Below are 20,317 nucleotides of genomic sequence, written 5' to 3' on the forward strand. Positions count from 1 at the left end.
GGTCTTTTCCCCATAATAAACCTGGAGTCCGTCTGTTTCTATTGTCAATTTTGTAAACACAAGTTCCCAAACTTACACCCAATTCCAGAACACAAACTGAGGTCATGTTCTCCTATGTTTCGGGTCTTGAATCGGTCTGTTTCTATTGTCAATTTTGTAAACACAAGTTCTCAAACTTACACCCATTTCCAGAACACAAATTGAAATCGTTTTTCTCCTTTATTACGGGTCTTCTTGTTTGCTGTCTTGAATTTATTGTTGACAAAAACATGCATCGCTCAATTTTCAGGAATTTCGGTGTTTTTTTCCTCTATGTCCATATTATATCTACCCGGCTTCTAAAATTTGTATATGTTTTAATGATGTCTCGTAATGTTTTTTTTTTAAATTCTGGGTTATATTGGAAAGCTGAAATATGCAGATGTGAACTGTCCCTACTGAAAACAGTCTTTGAAAAAATTCAACTCTCTCAATGCCCAAATTCTTCAACGGTATGAAAGTGCTGATTTTACCCCCAAAAAAATATATTGCAGAATGTTTGTTTTGTCCCAGGACGTCAAGTTTGGAAAAAGAATTAGGTAGATCTGTTGAATAGTTAAATTAAACAATGGATTGTTTTATAAGAAGCTGGGTGAGGCTTAACCGAAAGCGATGCCGCTGCGAGTGTTGCTAGATTAGAGACATGGGTTATGATGTCTATACAGGAAACATCAACGTGTACATATTTACAGTTCTGATAACCTAACCGAATGAATTATTATTGCGGGAAATGTGTTGGTTTTGGAGATTTCCCCAATCTCAACAACAGTGATATTGTAAAACTTAAGATTATCAAACGGGTAAACATGTACACGTCGAGAAACATGGAATTTGATTATGTGAGAAACTAGCGACATCTAGAAAGTTAGAGGTTTGTAGCAAAAAAATGGAAAAATGATTGAGTATAAACGTGTGACGTCATTCGTATGGTTAGAATCAATTCATTTTGGGACATAAAATGATTGATGAAAAAAAAACTTTAAAAAAACTGTTGAAGTGTGATTTATAAAATATTTCAAATTTCTCATTTTTCTCCTCAAAATCTTTATGTCATATTGGGATTTAAGCATGCAGTGGCAGTTTCCAGTTTCCTGTGATATTTGCGCCTTCCGGCCCCGCTGCTCTGTCTTCGGCGTGCTGTTTTTCAGGATTTGCTTCCTTAGCCTTTGGCCATCCAAGGTCTGTCCACAAGGCAGTGGCGGTTTTGCTTCAGAGTGTCCTTCTCCTAGATCGATTGCGGTCCCCTGTTAGCGAACTCGATCTGTCCGGGTTTTTGTTCGGAGTGTCCTTCTCTTAGATGGATTGCGGTCCCCCATTTACGAACTCCATCTGTCCAGGTTTTTGTTCGGAGTGTCCTTCTCTTAGATGGATTGCGGTCCCCCGTTTACGAACTCCATCTGTCCGGGTTTTTGCTCAGAGTGTCCTTCTCTTAGATGGATGTCAGTCCCCCGATGACGAGCTCCATCTACCCGTGGTCAGATGGTCTAAGTTGGGAATCCGGAAGGATGTCCTGTAGAGAGTCAGTCCCTTTTCACCCCTCCCCCACGTCGTGGACAACACCCACACCCAAGGGTGTGGACTAGGGGAAGCTGAACTCGACGGTTGATTTCCTCCCTTCTTCCTTCCTTGTTGACGATGCTGACCGTTGTAGATCATTCTTGGTCTGGCCTCTCACTTACGATCATCGAGACACGCAAGCCCTCCGACCGCGACAAGGTCATATGATCCACCGGAGAGAAAATCTTTATAATTCTTTCCTTTTTCTCCCCTAAATTTCAAAATGACCTATTTTTTTTCTCTCCACAGTATCAAGAATAATCTAGAAACCACTCACATTGCGTTATAGGAATAGTCTCTCATTTTATGGATATTAATTTGTGAATGCGTGAGTAGGAAACTCTATAAAGACAACTTGTTCTTCAATAAATTTGTTATTAACTTATAACTCATTTAAATACACCATATTCTTTAATAACTTTATATTTTCATAAATATTTTTTGTCATATATTTTAAATAACAATGAGTTACTGTCTTAAATTTATATTTTAAAGTCATTTTCTCGATTCTTCCTTATAAAGGTGAATTTATTTTCAAAAATCCCTGACAAAAAATAGATACCAATGACGTCATCAAGTTTAATCCAATCAAATCCACCCGAAGACCACTTCCGGTACCTTGAGGTTTTCTCGTTCCGTTTCCATGGCACCTATTTCGATATTCAGTTGTGACTTCCAGAATGCAATGTCTGTGACTCGATTCCCTGGTTTTTTTTTTTTTTTTGGCAGCAATGTTGGTAAATTGGGTCATGCAATATAATCAGTGTAAACACACCGTATTTTATTTGTGACCCTTCGCCTCAAAACGGTATTAAGTCGGGATGGTTAAGATTCTGAAAACTGAATCTATAGCCAGAAATATCAGATTTGCGTTGAGTTTGTATGTTTTATTGAGGAGAATGAATATCATAATTTAGTAAGATAAATAGCTATAATTCATACTGTTGACCAGTTTAGCTATGATTTGACTTCTTAGCATCTGATTCATCCCGACATAGTACCGTTTTGAGACGCCGGGTCACATTTGTGGTAACACCTTTGTCAATCAAAGAACGGCTCTTAATATTAACGCGTTTAATAAATTCCTGGCTTTTGTTGTTGTTGGTAAAAGCCAACAACAAGAAAGATTAATTTGTTTTACTCGAGGTGTACCTATTTGCAGGTCTGATAACCTAAATTGTCATGGCCTTATTGTTGTAATAAAGTACTCAAACCGACATAAAATAGTGTCCATGACAACAACGTTAAATCAGGCCCATAATTGAATTCGATTATCAGACCTGCAAATATGTGCACTTTGATTTTACTCATTTTGGTAAAAAATAAATAAAGAGAGAAAATTAAGAAATCTTTGTATCACAGTCTCAATCTATGTAAACCAGAGGTCTTAAAGAGAATATAGCGCAAAAATCACAAGAATTATGATAGTTCGAGTCTTATGAAGAAGACTATTATATTCCTCTCAAGAAAAAAGAACAAACTTAGGCCAAATTTCATTTTTGACAATAATATCATTAAAAAATATATTACTCTGAAAAAATTCGGTGTTGAGACGCGGTCACAAATAAACTATATTATTATTTCGCCAAGCTATGGAACACCATTCCACAGAGTATCCGAGAATCCAATCCATTGTCTGTTTTCAAGAAATCCTTGAAATGTTGTAATTTAAAGCGCCAAGAGCCTCATTGTTGAGGATACCGTGCGCTCTATAAGAGTCTATTATTATTATTATTATTATTATTATTATTATTATTATTATTATTATTATTATTATTATTATTATTATTATTATTATTATTATTATCATTATTATTATTATTATTATTATTATTATTATTATTATTATTATTATTATTATTATTATTATTATTATTATTATTATTATCATTATTATTATTATTAATATTATTATTATTAAGTTGACACAATGTAAAATACTTTTACATCATTTTCTTAAGCACATTTTGTTTAAACTCAAATAGAGCGTCACTTGGCTGGAGACAATGAAAAAATAATAACGATACGTATTGAAATGTAGGCTTCAATTTATACAATTGAAGACATATACTGTAGACGTTTCGGGTTTTACGTTTATCAACAAGACACGATGGGTGAAACATTAAGGACGAATGAGAGATGTGTGAATGGCGTAGCTAACATGTTTCATTCATCGTGTTTTGTTGATAAAGGAGAAACCCGAAACGTCCACGGGATCTGTCATCGTTTAATATGTTGAAGCTTATATTTCAATACATATCGTTATTTTTTTTTTCCTTCGAGCTTCAAGCAGCAACATTTTCATTCTTGGCTGGAGATGTTAACTTGATATCATTTTTAGAAAGTCAAACATAATAATTTATTAAGCTATAGTCTATAGATAGCGTGCGCTTGGCTAAGAAACTCACAACATTGCCATCCGGAAGTATAACGGAACAAGACACAAAAGTAACCATATACGTTTATAGTCTGGTTAATACAGTTTTTTGGAATTATTCATAAACGCGGATAGCAGAAAACAATAACAAAGACCCGAGTGACGTCAACTGCATTCAATATATAGATAGCGTGCGCTTGGCTAAGAAACTCACAACATTGCCATCCGAAAATATAAAGAATTAACACAAAACTATGTGTAATCTTAACACTTTTATAGTCTGGTTAATACAGTTTAGTGAGAATTACTCATAAACGCGGATGGCAACCCCCCCCCCCCCCCCAAAAAAAAAACAAAAAACAAAAAAAAACAACAAAAAAACAAAAAAACAAAAACAAAACAAAAAAAAACAAAAAAAAAACAAACAATTTTTTTTTTAAAACCAAACCCCAAACAAACCAGTAACAAAGACCCGAGTGACGTCAACGTCATTCTAGCCCTATAGCCTTACCTAGCCTTTTGGTGACGTCATTCTGTCTGTTCCTGGTACGAGCGTCGGTTTCCTTGACAGCTCTCCAGGCGTCGGCCCTGAGGCGTTCGGCGAAGCTGCGCTCCTTGTCGGACAAGGAGTAATTACAGTTGTTGGAGAGGAACCAGTCTTGGGGGTTGTATCGGGAGTACACGGAACGTCTGACAAAGAACAACAACAATAATAATAATAATAATAATAATAATAATAATAATAATAATAATAATAATGATGATGATGATGATGATGATGATGATGATGATGATGATGATGATGAGATAATAATAATAATAGCAATAATAATAATAATAATAATAATAATAATAATAATAATAATAATAATAATAATAATAATAATAATAATAATAATAATGAAATAATAATAATAATAATAATAATAATAATAATAATGATGATGATGATGATGATGATGATGATGATGATGATGATGATGATGATGATGATGATGATGATGATGATGATGATAATAATAATAATAATAATAATGATGATGATGATGATGATGATGATGATGATGATGATGATGATGATGATGATGATAATAATAATAATAATAATATGATGATGATGATGATGATGATGATGATGACGACGACGATGATGATGATGATGATGATGATGATGATGATGATGATGATGATGATGATAATAATAATAATAATAATAATAACAATAATAATATTTTTTTCGTTTGTTTGTTGCTTTAGGTCTCTTCCAACACAATTGAGGTTATATGAGAGACCGCTGAAACAAAAAAAAACAAGCAATCTAACAAAAATAGTACAAATGTCAATCAAAATCATAACCTAAAGATATCATAAGCTAAATTATAAATAACCAAGAACAAACAGGCAGAAGATTTACAGAAAGAAAAAAAAATCCCCTGTCAAAAATACAATCACAAACCAAAGAAGCAGGATAGGCTAGTAAAGAGAAGAAGAAACGACATCACTATCGGATCGTACACCCATGCGAACATCATAGGTATATGATTCAAGGGTGATGCTCCCATCCAACCACCCGCAATAATAATAATAATAAAATAATAATAATAATAATAATAATAATAATAATAATAATAATAATAATAATAATAATAATAATAATAAAAGAAGAAGAAGAAGAAGAAGAAGAAGAATAATAAGAATAATAATAATGATGATGATGATGATGATGATGATGATGATGATGATGATGATGATGATGATGATGATGATGATGATAATAATAATAATAATAATAATAATAATAATAATAATAAGAAGAAGAAGAAGAAGAAGAAGAAGAAGAAGAAGAAGAAGAAGAAGAAGAAGAAGAAGAAGAAGAAGAAGAATGAAATGCATTTATATTGCGCCCAATCCTCTATACAATAAAGCTCTTGGCGCATAACAATATCACCAATCCATTCAACAATGATGGAGTCGATTACAATTTGTTTATGAATGAAACTAATCTAGATAACTTGAGCTTTAACATGAGCTTTTATATAGCGCAACATCCACTAAATGTGCTCAAAGCGCTTTACAAGTGGTCCCTGGCCAACAACAACATTAAACATGAAGGACGGGACATTATGCCTGCAAGGTGATATTACAATTTTTTTTTCGGACAGAGACAACGGTGTTGACGGCCAGGTACTCATTTTACACCTGAGTACGGTGAGAGAATGTGAGTAAAGTGCTTTTTCAATGACTCGCTCAACTATGCGCCGCATAGAGCGCGTATCGAACCCAGGACCTTCCAATCCTAAGGCTGGAGTCGTACCATTAGACCACAAAGTTGCACATATTATTTTACTTTAATGAGGAGAAAGTGAAAGGAAGAAGATCATTGAAGGGAAAAAATGTAGAGAGGATGAGGACATTTTCAGGGAAGGGCGGAAAGGGGTAGGGGTGGGGCGGGGGAGTAGTTCCTACTATAGATAGTATGTGCTTGGCTTAGAATCTCACATTTCCATCCGGAAGTATAACGGACCAGCACACTAAACTGTGTGTAACCTTGAAATTTTATAGTGAGAATTACTCATAACGTGGATGGCAAAAAAGCAATAACAAAGACCCGAGTGACGTCAACTGCATACTATCTATTGACTTACGTGGCAGGGTTGAAGTAGTTCTTGGCGTGACCCAAATCCAAAGAGCGTCCGTAGCTACCAAGATGGCGGGAGATTGTCTTGTCTGTGACGTAAGGAAGGATCTTGGACATTTCTGGTGTGATGGGAGTGCTACTGCGCGTGCGCACCAAGGCGGGGTTATCGTAGTAAGCCATGCTGGAAAATAGAACAAAAGTGAAGGCAATGAAAGTATGGGGCGATGGTACAAAAAGAAACGTTGTATTATGATCTTGAGATGATTGTCCGATGACTGATTCCGTAATATTGGTTATATACCAAAGCTTATTTTCAATGCGTAATCGTTTATAACTCTCTTGATAAGGAACTTGTAGTAGTAGTAGCGTATGGCTACACCTCCAAATTCATTTCATCAACCCAGCTTCGAAAGTCTTCCTCCGCCCTCAGGACTGTTTTATAGCCACCTTCAAGTTTTGTTACTGGACAGTGGAGGACGATGTGATCGCTGGTCTCTGGAGCTGCCTGACATTTCCGGCAGGCATCACTGTTCCCAAGTTTCCACCTGCACATATTTGATGCAGGTCTGCCATGTCCTGTTAAGAGGCGAAACCCAGTATTTCTTGGCGTTGTGGAATGTAGGCATTCTTTTAGTGGGATCTTTTATGAGATAAGGAACTTTACGCAATGGCAGCGGCTTCAAAATAATTTCCATCTTTGAAATAATAAAAAATGACCTTTTAAAAATCGATATTCTTATCTTTGTCATCCACATTCTTGACTTCCATCTATTTCAGAGTCATTCCATTGTGACATCTCGAAATAATGCGTATCAATTCATGAAATAAAAAACCCACAATTTAAAATGGAGAAAATAATGCCTTTATCTTTCTAAACAGGACAATCGCCTTACTTGCAGGCCGACGGATTGCAAGCCTTCGCATCCGCTTTGCATCGTCGTGAACAATTTGCAACACAAGACATTGTTGTCAACTTGTTTTGTCTTCTTCGTCTTTATTCTCTCTTGATTAGTTCTTGTTTGATGTTGGCTGAATATTTATTACTCGATAAAAATTTAATTGATTTTTAATGATTTCTCAGCGATGTTTCTAGATAACAGGACTCTTTTGTTCATGAACCAATTTTTGTTTTGACAATCACTTGGTGCAATGCAAGTGAATAAATGATGTTGCTCTTTGTATGGACAAAATGTGTGTTTTGTCTTGAAGGATATGGCTGATTGCTTTCACTTGATTGGAATAAAACAATCGATGACGTTCAATATCGGTGCTCTTTTGTTTCACGTCACGGAACAACAAATTTCTCACAGAATAATTTGCCTAGTGCGTACCTGTTAACCTATTTTTTTTTTACAGTTTAATTAAAAACCAAACAAAAGCGGTGTTTGAAAATTATCTAGAACTTATTCAGATCAATCGTCAATGTTTAATTGTGGTCTGTCTTCAAATTTCATATCTAATGAAATCAAGAATGGATAAAAAATTGTTTGTTGCACGCTAAATTAATGTTCTGACCTAGATTTGATTCGATGAATTTGTGCTACTTACGTATCTATATCTGTTTTTTTAATGTTTGTATAACACAAAGTGATACTAACATTTTTTTTTTTTAATTTGAACTTTTATATAGCGCAATATCCACTAAACGTGCTCAAAGCGCTTTACAAAGGGTCCCTGACCAACAGAGACATAGAACGAGACATGACGCATGTTAGGCGATATTACAATTATTTTTTTTTTCGGACACAGACAAAGCTGTTAACGGCCGGGTACTCATTTTTACACCTGATTTTGGTGACAGAATGTGAGTAAAGAGTCTTTTCCAAGGACCCAAATATGTCCACCTTGGTTTTACTCATTCTTGTAAAGAATAAAGAGAGAAAATTAAGAAATATGTGACCACAGTCTCAATCTATGTATACCAGAGGTCTTAAAGTGAATATAGCGCAAAATTCACTAGAATTATGATAGTTTGTGTCTTATGAAGAAGACTATATTATATTCTTTTAGAAGCGAGGCTCGAACCCAGGACCTTTCTATCCGACAGCGAGTGTCATACCACACAAAACCGCATAGCCGCACAAAATACTAAGCTGCTAGAAGCTGTTGGCTGTAAAAAGTAATAAACAAAAATGAATATAACAACTTCATAAATAGACAAAATACCAAACACCGCACGTTTCAGGCTCAAAACCCTTCTTCGGCCAACAACAAAATACCAAACAAGTACGGAACGTTTTGGAGAAATAATATAAAAGTAATGTATCTATTTTAATTGTTTTTTTGTTGTTGATGTTGTAGTTGGCTGAAGAAGGGTTTCAAGTTCGAAACGTTCTATGTTTGGTACTTTGTTCCTTTTTAAAAATTTGAATCTATTATATTTACTTTTGATCATTTACTTTTTTATAGTCTTTACAACACAAGTAATAATGTTAGGCCAGATAAAGATCTGAACAAGTGTGTATGAAAGGTGCCAGACAAAGCAAGCAAGAAAAATACAAGAAAAAAAAAAACATCCTAAAAAATCAGTCGATCTCGACTGGGGATCGAACCTCAGACCTTCTGGTTACCGGTCAAACGTGCTATAATTACACGTAAAGGTAGCACGTCTCACCGGTAATCAGAAAGTCTGAGGTTCCATCTCCAGTCGACCGATTTTTTTCGGGGATGTTTTTTTTTTCTTGCGTTTTTCTTTCTTGCTTTGTTTGACACCTTTCATACACACTTGTTCAGATCTTTATCATACACCGGTGCCTGCTCCTTAAAATTCTTAATTTAATATCAAGCCACCCGACTGGTTCAAAGTAACCCTTGACAACATCGATATTTTGAAATATTCTCAAAGGGAAATGTCAACAATTTTTTTGTCCCAATACGCGTTCCCCCTTTGTTTTGAAACGTTGTTAGGAAATAACAAATAAATCGATTTGTTTTTTTTTAAAAAAAGATATCGATCAATTGAAACATTTGTAAAAAAAAAATGGTTAACAATTGTTTAAATAAACGCCGCTTTTTGGGTTTTTTTTTTTTGAAAGGTTGTCAGACGAGAATTGACAAAATGTTTACTCTACACTAGACCTGCCTAGTGCTAGAAAAAGTTCGCAGAATTACGAATTTTTGGCTCCAGCGAGAGAACTGTATAGATAGTTCGAAGATGACGTCACTCAGATCTTTGTTATTGTTTTTTGCCATCCGCGTTTATGAGTAATGATCACTGAACTGTATTAACCCGATTATAAACGTTCATGGATACACACAGTTTTGTGTGTTGGTCCGTTTTACTTCCGGATGGCAATGTTATGAGCTTCTTAGCCAAGCGCATACTATCTATAGGCGTTTTTAAAAAAATCAATAAATTATCTTGTTGAAAAGCAGAGTTTGGTTGTTTAGAAACTGTATTTTAAAAAAAAAAAAAATTCCCTTTATTCATCCCCAAGGGAAAATTTGTCTTTAGGGTCTATTCCAAGGGAAGACTGGAATAACCCAGGCGTCAGCCGCAGTGCAGCGCCGCAAAGTGAGCTAGGGCGAGGTGACTTGCTCAAGGCCACACAACGCAGCGGCGGGTGATCGAACTCGTTACCTTTTGGGTACGAAACAAAGACCGTACCGCTGAGCCACGCTGCCCCATTTAGGACTTTGGAGCATATTTTGAGTATGCTGATGGCAAATCATTGATTTGTAATGTTATTTATTGTGACCTTTTCATTATTTCCATTGGAAACTACGAGTTTTTGACATTTCAAGTAGGCTACACTAAAGCACACAAAATGATCACTTTATTTGCTTTTTGTTCTATTGTTTTATCGCATCCGTCGCTCGGAGCAAGAGTTTAGAACTGTCATTTATAAAACATGAATTACTGGTCTTAAAATAAAGGAAAACTTTAATTGTTATACTATGATTATTCGTGCCGTTATTCTTTTGACTTTTGTTTTTTGTTCTTGTTGTTTTTGTTCTCCCCCCCCCCCCCCCCCCCCCCCACCCCCACACAAAATTGATGTTATTACGACTAGTTTCAATTTTATGTTGACACAATCAATTGTTATTGTTACAATGGTCATTGTATTCTGACTGACAACCTCAGGAACTCTTTAAAGAAAAAGAAGAAAAAACAAAGAAAACAAATGTTGACCAGGAAGTAACTCAGTCGGTAGCGCACTTGACTCGAAAGCGGGTTCAATCCCGCAAGATGTCGATTTAAAAAAATATAATAAAGACAGTATTTTATAAAATTATAAAAAACAAAAACCATGAAATAATAGTGCTCATCTTTTTGATAAAAGGAGCTTATAAAATATGCGAATGCTCAAAACATTATTGTAGAAGTTGAACAAAATTATACTTGAAATATTATACATACAGACACACACACACACACACACAATATATATATATATATCAGACATTATCAATGACACCATATAACACAAATTAAACTAAAGCTATATTATTGCATAATGACAGCCTGTATATCGATTTTTCAAATATTGTACCACACACGTTCAAACCACACACGCACACACGCACGCACACACACACATAAAATCATATCCATACAAAAACCTAGATACACAAATACGCACGCGGCAAACACACACACACACACACACACACACACACACACACACACACACACAATAATGTATACATATATATATATATATATATATATATATATATATATATATATATATATCCCTCTCTTTCTCTCCTCTCTCTCTCTCTCCTCTCTCTCTCTCTCTCTCTCTCTCTCTCTCTCTCTCTCTTCTCTCTCTCTCTCTCTCTCTCTCTCTATATATATATATATATATATATATATATATATATATATCGACTAGCACCCTCTACTCATTAATTTCATTCCCCCCCCCCCCCTACCCCCAACACTCCTGGCACTCGACTTTTTTGCACCCCTTTGTCCAAACCCCCCCCCCCACCCCCCTCCCTTCCCCCGGGGCGGGGGGGGGGACCACTAATGTACACATAATATATATTATTATCATTACCATAATCCCCAATACAAGTGAGGATTCGATCGGAAATCAATACTCAATAATCCAATAGAATCGATTTTGCCATAACCGAACACAATGGAGATAAATGGCCAGGAATCCAAGTGTAAGCAAGTCATTTTTATTGAATTCCTTAATACCTGCAATCGCACAAAATGACAAAACATCGTATCTAAACTTGGCCACTAAACCTTTTACTTCATATTAATACAATGCGTTTAGATCGACATGTAGGTACATATATGCAGTTCTGACATCCGAACGCATTTTAATACTTAATACCTGCAATCGCATAAAATGACAAAACATCGTATCTAACTTTGGACACAAAACTTTTACTTCACATCATTAATACAACGCGTTTAGATCGACGTGTACATATGTATGCAGGTCTGACATCCTAATACAATTATGGGCCTGGTTTAATAATTAATACCTGCAATCACACATTATGACAAAACATCGTATCTAACTTTGGCCACAAAAACGTTTACTTCACATTATTAATGGATTCGTTTATATCGACATGTACACGTATATTATGCAGGTCTGACATCCTAACGCAATTAGGGGCCTAGTTTAACACTCTTGTAATGGAAAATATTTTGCGTCACGTTTTGAAATTTCCATTAACAACAATGAGCCCATAATGAATTTGGTTATCAGACCTGCAAATAGGTGCACGTCGGTTTAGATAAAATACGTTCTCCACAGATTTATATGCCAGATCAATCGCTCAATACACAAAACTATGAGCACCCTTTAAGTTTCCCCTTACCGGCATTTTCCGGATTTCCCAATCTATACAAAAATAGATTTATTTCACTCAAACACAAAATCTGTTAGTTCTTGCTCGATATACTACATTTTTTTCTGCTAATCGAGCTCTTCAACACAGTATTACCAGACTGATAGTGATAATAATAATAATAATAATAATAATAATAATAATAATATTAATAATAATAATAATAATAATAATAATAATAATAATAATAATAATAATAATAATAATAATAATAATAATAATAATAATAATAATAATAATAATAATAATAATAATAATAAACAATAATAATAATAATAATAATAATAATAATAATAATAATAATAATAATAATAATAATAATATGATAATAATAATAGGTCTTTATTGTCCATAAAAATAGCAATTTGTTATTTAGTTTTACACTTGCTTATAGAAAATTACATGACAGCAATAAGATTTTATAGACGAAATACATCATACAGACACTAGCCAACTCTCTCTCTCTCTCTCTCTCTCTCTCTCTCTCTCTCTCTCTCTCTCTCTTCTCTCTTCTCTCCCTCTCTCTCTCCTTTCTCCCTCCCTCCCTCTCTCTCCTCGCCCCCCTCTCTCTCTGTCTTTCTCTCATGCCCGCGCACACAACACCCCTCCTACAACACAAGATAAGGCGTTTTGTCATTGTTTGACAGTGTAATCCTCTGTTCTTGCACAGCGTGATTCAAAACGGGCGTTTAATTTTCTTTCACTCTCAATTATTTAGATAGATCTCGACAGTAATGAACCATTCATGTCGTATCAAAGACAACTCTCCCAGTCATAAACATTCGCTTCTCCGCCAAACATTTGTTTTCATTATAAACAAGTTATGGATTTTTATTTAGCTCCATACAATTCGTTTCGCTCTTCCTGTATATAGATAAAAAATATTTTAAAAATTATGGTCTTCCGCCACATCATAAGATATCGTCGCCTAGGCATTCCATTAAGGAATGTAAATAATTTAATTAAACAAGATGTCTGATGTCAACAGGAATCACCCATGTAGTTCAAAGTGAGCAAATTGGGGGTTAATAATCTTGCCCAAGGAAAAAAAACCGAAAGTGCCTGATCCTAGGCTCGAGCCCGGGACCTTTCGGGTCACAGTGCAATGCCTTAACCACTCAGCCACGTAACTCCCAGTTTATAGATAAAATAGTAGAAAAAAAGCGTGGTTCTTCAGAGCCATTTTAGATTTATGGATACCGATTTTGCTCCGGTTTCTATAGCGTGAAACGAACAATTGAACTTGTTTGCTAGCGTCTTATGTAAAGGGTAGCGAGAAATTGCTATGTCGTTCGTTTTGCGCTATAGAAACAACGATACACTCTGGATCCATGGGTCTAATGGCTCATTCAATTAATTTTTTGTTTGATATTTTAAATGTTACACCTTTGGTATTCTCACTTTTGCCAGCCACTTATAACTTCAAAGAAGAAGAAGAAGAAGAAGAAGAAGAAGAAGAAGAACATGATGATGATGATGAGGGGGAGGAGGAGGAGGAGGAAGAGGAGTTATACAATCCTGACTTTAACAAATTGGACAGAAAACTTCGATTTTTCATTATTTTTAGTTAACAAGTTTTAATAGATGATGCTCCAAAATTATTACAAAGTCGGCATCGACAAGAGAAGAAAGAAGAGGAGAACCGAGTGGAAAACAGTTATAGAAAAGAGAGAGAGAGAGAGAGAGAGAGAGAGAGAGAGAGAGAGAGAGATAATGAAAGAAAAAACTAAAAAGAGAGAGAAAGAGAGGAAGAGAGAGAGAGAGAGAGAGAGGGAGAGAGAGAGAGAGAGAGAGAAGAGAAAAAGGAAGAAAAAGTATGGTACAACAGAAAGCACACAACCAAAGCTATATTATGGCAAATATAGCCATATAGATTACAACACACAAACAGCAATCTCCCCCAAAAAACAAACAAAAAACAAACAAAAAAAAAAAACAAAAAAAAAAACCAACAACAACAACAAAAAAAACAAACACAAACAAACAGACAAACAAAAATGAAACAAGAACAAAAAAATCCCAATTCCCTCCAAAACAAAAAATAACCCAAACAAAACAAACAAACTAAAAACAAAACAGAAGTCAGTCAGACAAAACACTGATTGAATTGAAATGTCGGGGTTTCCTTTAACAAAATACAAACTACACTATATAAAACTCACAAAAATGAATTAAAAATCACAATAAAATAAATGTAATAAAAACGGTCAATATTCACCCAGAGACTCTAGATATAATCGCCATAAAGGTTTAAATATATATTTATGTTATATTTTTTTTTTCATAGCTTGAATCAGCCAATTCCATTGTATTTATTTTCCAACAATAATCTACACTTTATTTTATTTCACTTTCTTTACTGCATTACACAGTTCCTCCCCGCCTCCCCTTTTTGACTTAATTAATTGCGCACCTTTTATAAATATCTATTTTTAAATTTTAATTCGTGCTTCCTTACATAGGAGCATACTATTTCCTGCCCATCAATGTCTTTGTTTATTCACCTTAGTAACGCCACTACCACATGATCTCATTCGTCTGTAGTGTTTCATTCATCCTGTTTTGTTGATAAAAGAGAAACCCGAAACGTCCATTCTATTTGCTTTTGTATATTAAATCGAAGCTTACATTCAATTTCACATTGTTATTTATAACTTGAATCAGCACATGTGCGTCATTTACAACTAAAACAACACACATCAAACCAAATAATAATTTATCTCCAATCCGTTACGTTAGGGGCTGGCTGAGACCAAAGCAAACCAATTAATATCGACATAGATAAAGTCTTGACATGGACTTGTCAACAAAGACCCGCTACGCCATAATGTTTGGATCTAAGATATTGTCTGTTTAATACTGTCGCTTGTTTGTCTTTTGCCTTACACCACCATGGCACTGGGATCTTTGATTTATATACGGGCTATGAGAATATCAACATGAAAAGACTTGTTAACGCCTAATGTTGATGTGTGGAATGAAAGGGGAATGATAGAATATATTCCTAATAACTATAATAATAATGATAATATACTAATGATAATGATGATGATGATGATAATGATGATGATGATGATAATAATAATGATAATGATAATAATAATGGTAATAATAAAAGTAATAATAATAATAATAACAATAATAATAATAATAATAATAATAATAATAATAATAATAATAATAATAATAATAATAATAATAATAATAATAATAATAGTAATAATATTAGACAAGCACGTTCATTGCTATAGATACCATTCATTCCGTCACTAATCACGGTCAATGTCGCTTGATATATCACACACCTAACCAATTCGCCATGAGACGCATAACTAAAATATTTGGGACTGAAAGCGAAATATTATTCCATGATATGTTGAGATCAATCCTGTCTCTCTCTCTCTCTCTCTCTCTCTCTCTCTCTCTCTCTCTCTCTCTCTCTCTCTCTCTCTCCTTATCTCTCACTCTCTCACACTATCTCACCTCCCCTCTCCCTACGACCAAGTACACCGTATCAATCAGACACATTCTCAGTAACAAGAATGTTATCACTTTTCACCCAAGTTCCAATACAACCCAATAATCAAATAAACTGACAAAATGCCAATTTTAAAAATTTGGCCAGAAATGTGTGAATTACATAAAATGGCTTGAAAGTTGTCAAAAATTTCATAACTCGAGGCTTTAAAAACAGACTCAGGTTTAATAATTTTATCTATTTATTTATATTTTTGTTACAAGCTGACAGTCATATTAATTTGCAGATACCTTAAGTTTAAAAATGTCTGCCAAAAAATTTAAAACAAGTTATTTTGGCATTATACTTCAGAATACCACTCAATTACAGACCACGAACTTTGACCTCCGACGACCTAAGACCAAAAGCAAATCATGACCATTGTCCAGTTAAAGTCCAGACCTTAGAATTTGGGATTTGTTATATTAAGTGGCGAGTTCTGACCGATACGATAACAGACTTGGTCACTCTGTGCGTGATATGAGTGTAATAAAAGACAGGATTACGAACACTTGTATAGGGGAAAAGGGGCTTCTGTTTGAGTGCTATTATTATGCTTATGCGTTATCAGAGATTCAGTCCCTTATTGTGTCCAACTGTAAACTCATAGCTTGACCGTAGCCTTTGTAAATTCACAGCCTGACCGTAGCTTCCTATACTCATATTTTGACCGTAGCCTTCGTAAACTCATAGCTTGACCGTAGCCTTTGTAAATTCACAGCCCGACCGTAGCTTTCGTATACTTATATTTTTACCGTAGCCTTTGTATACTCATACCCCGGCCGCAGCTTTCGTAAACTGACCGTAGCTTTCGAAACTCATAGCCGAACCGAAGCCTTTGTAAACTTATAGCCTGACAGCAGCCTCCGTAAACTCATAGCCTGACCATAGCCTTCGTAAACATAGCCTGACCATAGCTTTCGTAAACATAGCCTGACCGTAGCCTTCGTAAACATAGCCTGACGATAGCCTTCGTAAACTCATAGCCTGACCGTAGCCTTCGTAAACTCGTAGCCTGACCATAGCCTTCGTAAACATAGCCTGACCATAGCCTTCGTAAACTCATAGCCTGACCGTAGTCTTCGTAAACTCATAGCCTGACCGTAGCCTTCGTAAACTCATAACCTGAAACTGACCAAAAGTTTTCGTCACTATACAAGCGACAAGTAAATCGGGGTTGTATTCAATAGTTCAACCAATGAAATAATTTCTTTCCCATTAGGTTACATACTCGTAACATTCGCCAGTCGAATTTATCACACCAACACACAAAACTAGGTTGTCCAAAATACAATACCGAAGAGCTGAGTGACAACAATTTCGTTCCTGCTATAATATTGGGATACAAATCCGAAATTGATGTCATTCAGCCCGTTGTTATTTTTTTTTTAGACAGCCATGTTCATTATGTACATATTAGCTCTCACTAAATTCTAGCAATCAGACTATAAACGGTCAAGGTCAAAAACAGTTTTGGGTTTTTAAGTATGTATAATCTAGCTGGTGGAGAGTTATGAGTATTTTATCAAAAGGCATAGCACCAATATCTACCAACTCTCCCTCTCTCTATATACGGTGAGAGAATGTGAGTATAGACCCTTTTCCAAGGACTCAACTATGCGCCGATCGAGGCTCGAACCCAGGACCTTCCGATAACGAAATCGAGTGTCATACCACAAGACCACATAGCCGTAAAGGCATCTTAACCCTCTCCATACCAACTACAGGAAAATCATCACATTCGTTGCGATGCAACCAACAACTTTCTCATCTGATTATTCTTGTTTCTCATAAAATTTGAAGAAAATTTGTTTATTATATCTAGCCATAAAAACGTGACATAACGTATTGTAGATCTCATTTTGCTGAAGAACAATATTATACATATAATGTACTTGTTAATCTTCTGTTTAAGTTTTTTTTAAATCTATTTTTGTGTTGGATGGATGTGAAGTTTTGGGGAAAATTCTGAAACTGGCCGGTAAGGAGAGAGTAAAACCATTCTGTAAAACCACATTTCAGCAGAGTGGTTTTACCGAAGGATGATGAGGATAAGCTGGATGAAAAAAACAGAACAAATAAAAGCATATTGGAAGAGCTGGAAGTCATGCCAGATCTATTAAATATAATAAAAAGGAGAAAACTCAATTTTTTCGGTCATATAATATGCTGAAACCCATGTACGCTGATGGAAGATTTGATACAGGGGAAAATGAAGGGCAAACGAAGAAGGGGAAGATCTAGGCCTACCTACATAAAAAAAAAACCATCCTAGAATGGACAGAGATGAATGGAAGGGAACTATATTATGATATCGTCAACAGTTTATGGGTGGACTTTTGTCATTACGAAGGTGGTCATTAGACAGGTGGTCTGCATACCCCCTGACATCCCCCTTACCACCTCTGAAAGGGATGTCCTTAGACAGGGCCTCACATCTACTCACTTTATTTTTTTCTCTCCATTTTTTTCTCTCCATTTTTTTTCTCTCCTTTTTTTCTCTCCATTTTTTTCTCTCTTTTTTTTTTCTCCATTTTATTGGCTCATTTAGGCACCTCTAGCTTTTGTCATTACCAAGTGTGGGCAGCCAACGAAAATGAGGACGACGCTGGATAGTGAGTGAGAGAGTGAAGGAGAGAGTTTAAGCTCTTGACATTTGAATGAACTGATGCAGCTCTGCTTAATCACCTAGATCTAGTAGATATTATCATTGTTCGTTTGGACGGGACGATCGAACGTCGCTCCAATTATATAGTCTTGTTCAGTTGGGGTCTAACACTATTAGCAGTCGGGGTGAGAGAGAGTGCGGTAGCTTGGCATGATTGATTTATGATCAGGTGCTAAAACCAAAATAAATGGCTAAAATAACTAGGAAGAAGACGATCGAATTAGAATGGAGGTGGGGGTGGAGACGGTGAGGGGGGTAGAGACGGTGCCAAAGGGAGGTAATCGATATATCATTAATATTATTAATGCAGGTAAAGGTGATAATGTTTATTTCTGGAGGTTGTAAATTTGATGAGAGGAAAGTCGTAGAGTAGGATATAGACATATAGATAGATAAATAGACAGATAGATAGATAAATAGACAGATAGATAGATAAATAGGCAGATAGATAGATAGATAGACAGACAGACAGACAGATAGAAAGATAGATAGATAGATAGATATAAAGATAGATAGATAGATAGATAGATAGATAGATAGATAGATAGATAGATAGATATAGAGATAGATAGATAGATAGATAGTCTTTCCCTGGTTTCAAAGATTAATTATTCTAAACCCGTTATAGATATTTATATCTGATTTTCGCCATCTTCTAAGGAAAATTCATACATATATGCCCATTACTCATCTACTCATCTACCCACAATATATCACCAAAATCAGCAAAATCAACCTGAACCTAAAAGACCTCATTTTTCTCTCCTTCTATTTCTGAATGACAAAAGTACGACACACCAACACTTAACACGAAGGACGAGACATGACGCCTATTAGGCGATACTACAATTTTTTTCGTACAGAGATAACGCTGTTAACGGCCAGGTACTTATTTTACACGTGAGTAAAGAGCCTTATCCAAGGACTCAACTATGCGCCGAGCAAGGCTCGAACCCAGGTCCTTCCCAAAGCCAGTGTCTTACCACAAGACCACATAGCCGCAAAATCTAAATTTGCTGTTTGCTGAGACACTCTAGTAAGAGATTGATCACACTCCCGTCGAACAAGCGAATTTTTTTTTCGTACGGTTGCTATTCCGATATAAAAGGAAAGAAAAATGAGGTCTCTGTAGTATATGTTGCTTGTTCTGTATCTGTCAATGAAGTATATAAGAAAATTATATATGTTATATTAAGATAGATTTATTTTTTTGCAATAACAATTGTTCACCTCTTATCTGCTCTTGCTATAAAACTGAACAAGTCTAGTGTGTATGAAAGGTGCCAGACAAAGCAAGAAAGAAAAATATAAGAACAAAAAAAAACATCCTAAAAAATCAGTCGACCTCGAGGTTCGTTCGATCCACAGTCGAGAGGTCGACTGATTTTTTTGGGATGTTTTTTTTCTTCTTGTATTTTTCTTTCTTGCCTTGTCTGGCACCTTTCATACACACTTGTTCAGATCTTTATCTTACACCGGCGGTGCCTGCTCCTTAATTTCTTAATTATCTGCTCTTGCTATGAATCGATAGAAGACTATCTAACCATAATATTATCTACCCAAGTGAAGTCCGATTCCTGTGAAAACAAGACAAGGCATAACTGGTTGACCTCTGTCCACTCTTCTTCCTTCCAGTTGACTTCATATCACACACACACACACACACACACACACACACACACACACACGCACAGGCACAGA

General features: G+C 35.4%; 1 protein-coding gene across 6 annotated transcripts in view; it reads right to left on the reverse strand.

Moving 5' to 3' along the window:
• The window catches only part of LOC144978176 (tektin-3-like), a 57,019-nt gene that overhangs the window by 13,942 nt on the left and 22,760 nt on the right, over nt 1-20,317 (reverse strand). For 2 of the 6 annotated variants that reach the window (XM_078923893.1, XM_078923892.1), the window contains exons 2-4: nt 6,619-6,792; nt 4,485-4,663; nt 2,215-2,300 (exon numbers count right to left, since the gene is read on the reverse strand). In XM_078923893.1, coding sequence (XP_078780019.1) covers nt 2,215-2,300; nt 4,485-4,663; nt 6,619-6,791 — 438 coding nt within the window. In that variant the 5' untranslated portion in view covers nt 6,792. Of the gene's footprint in view, nt 1-2,214; nt 2,301-4,484; nt 4,664-6,618; nt 6,793-7,504; nt 7,870-20,317 lie in introns of those variants that run through there. The other 4 variants (XM_078923891.1, XM_078923890.1, XM_078923889.1 and 1 more) reach the window with 3 other exon arrangements.

Source organism: Berghia stephanieae, chromosome 8 (assembly GCF_034508935.2).
Source record: "Berghia stephanieae isolate SIO BIC M18660-M18661 chromosome 8, UCSD_Bste_1.3, whole genome shotgun sequence".
NCBI classification, from domain to species: Eukaryota; Metazoa; Mollusca; class Gastropoda; order Nudibranchia; family Aeolidiidae; genus Berghia; species Berghia stephanieae.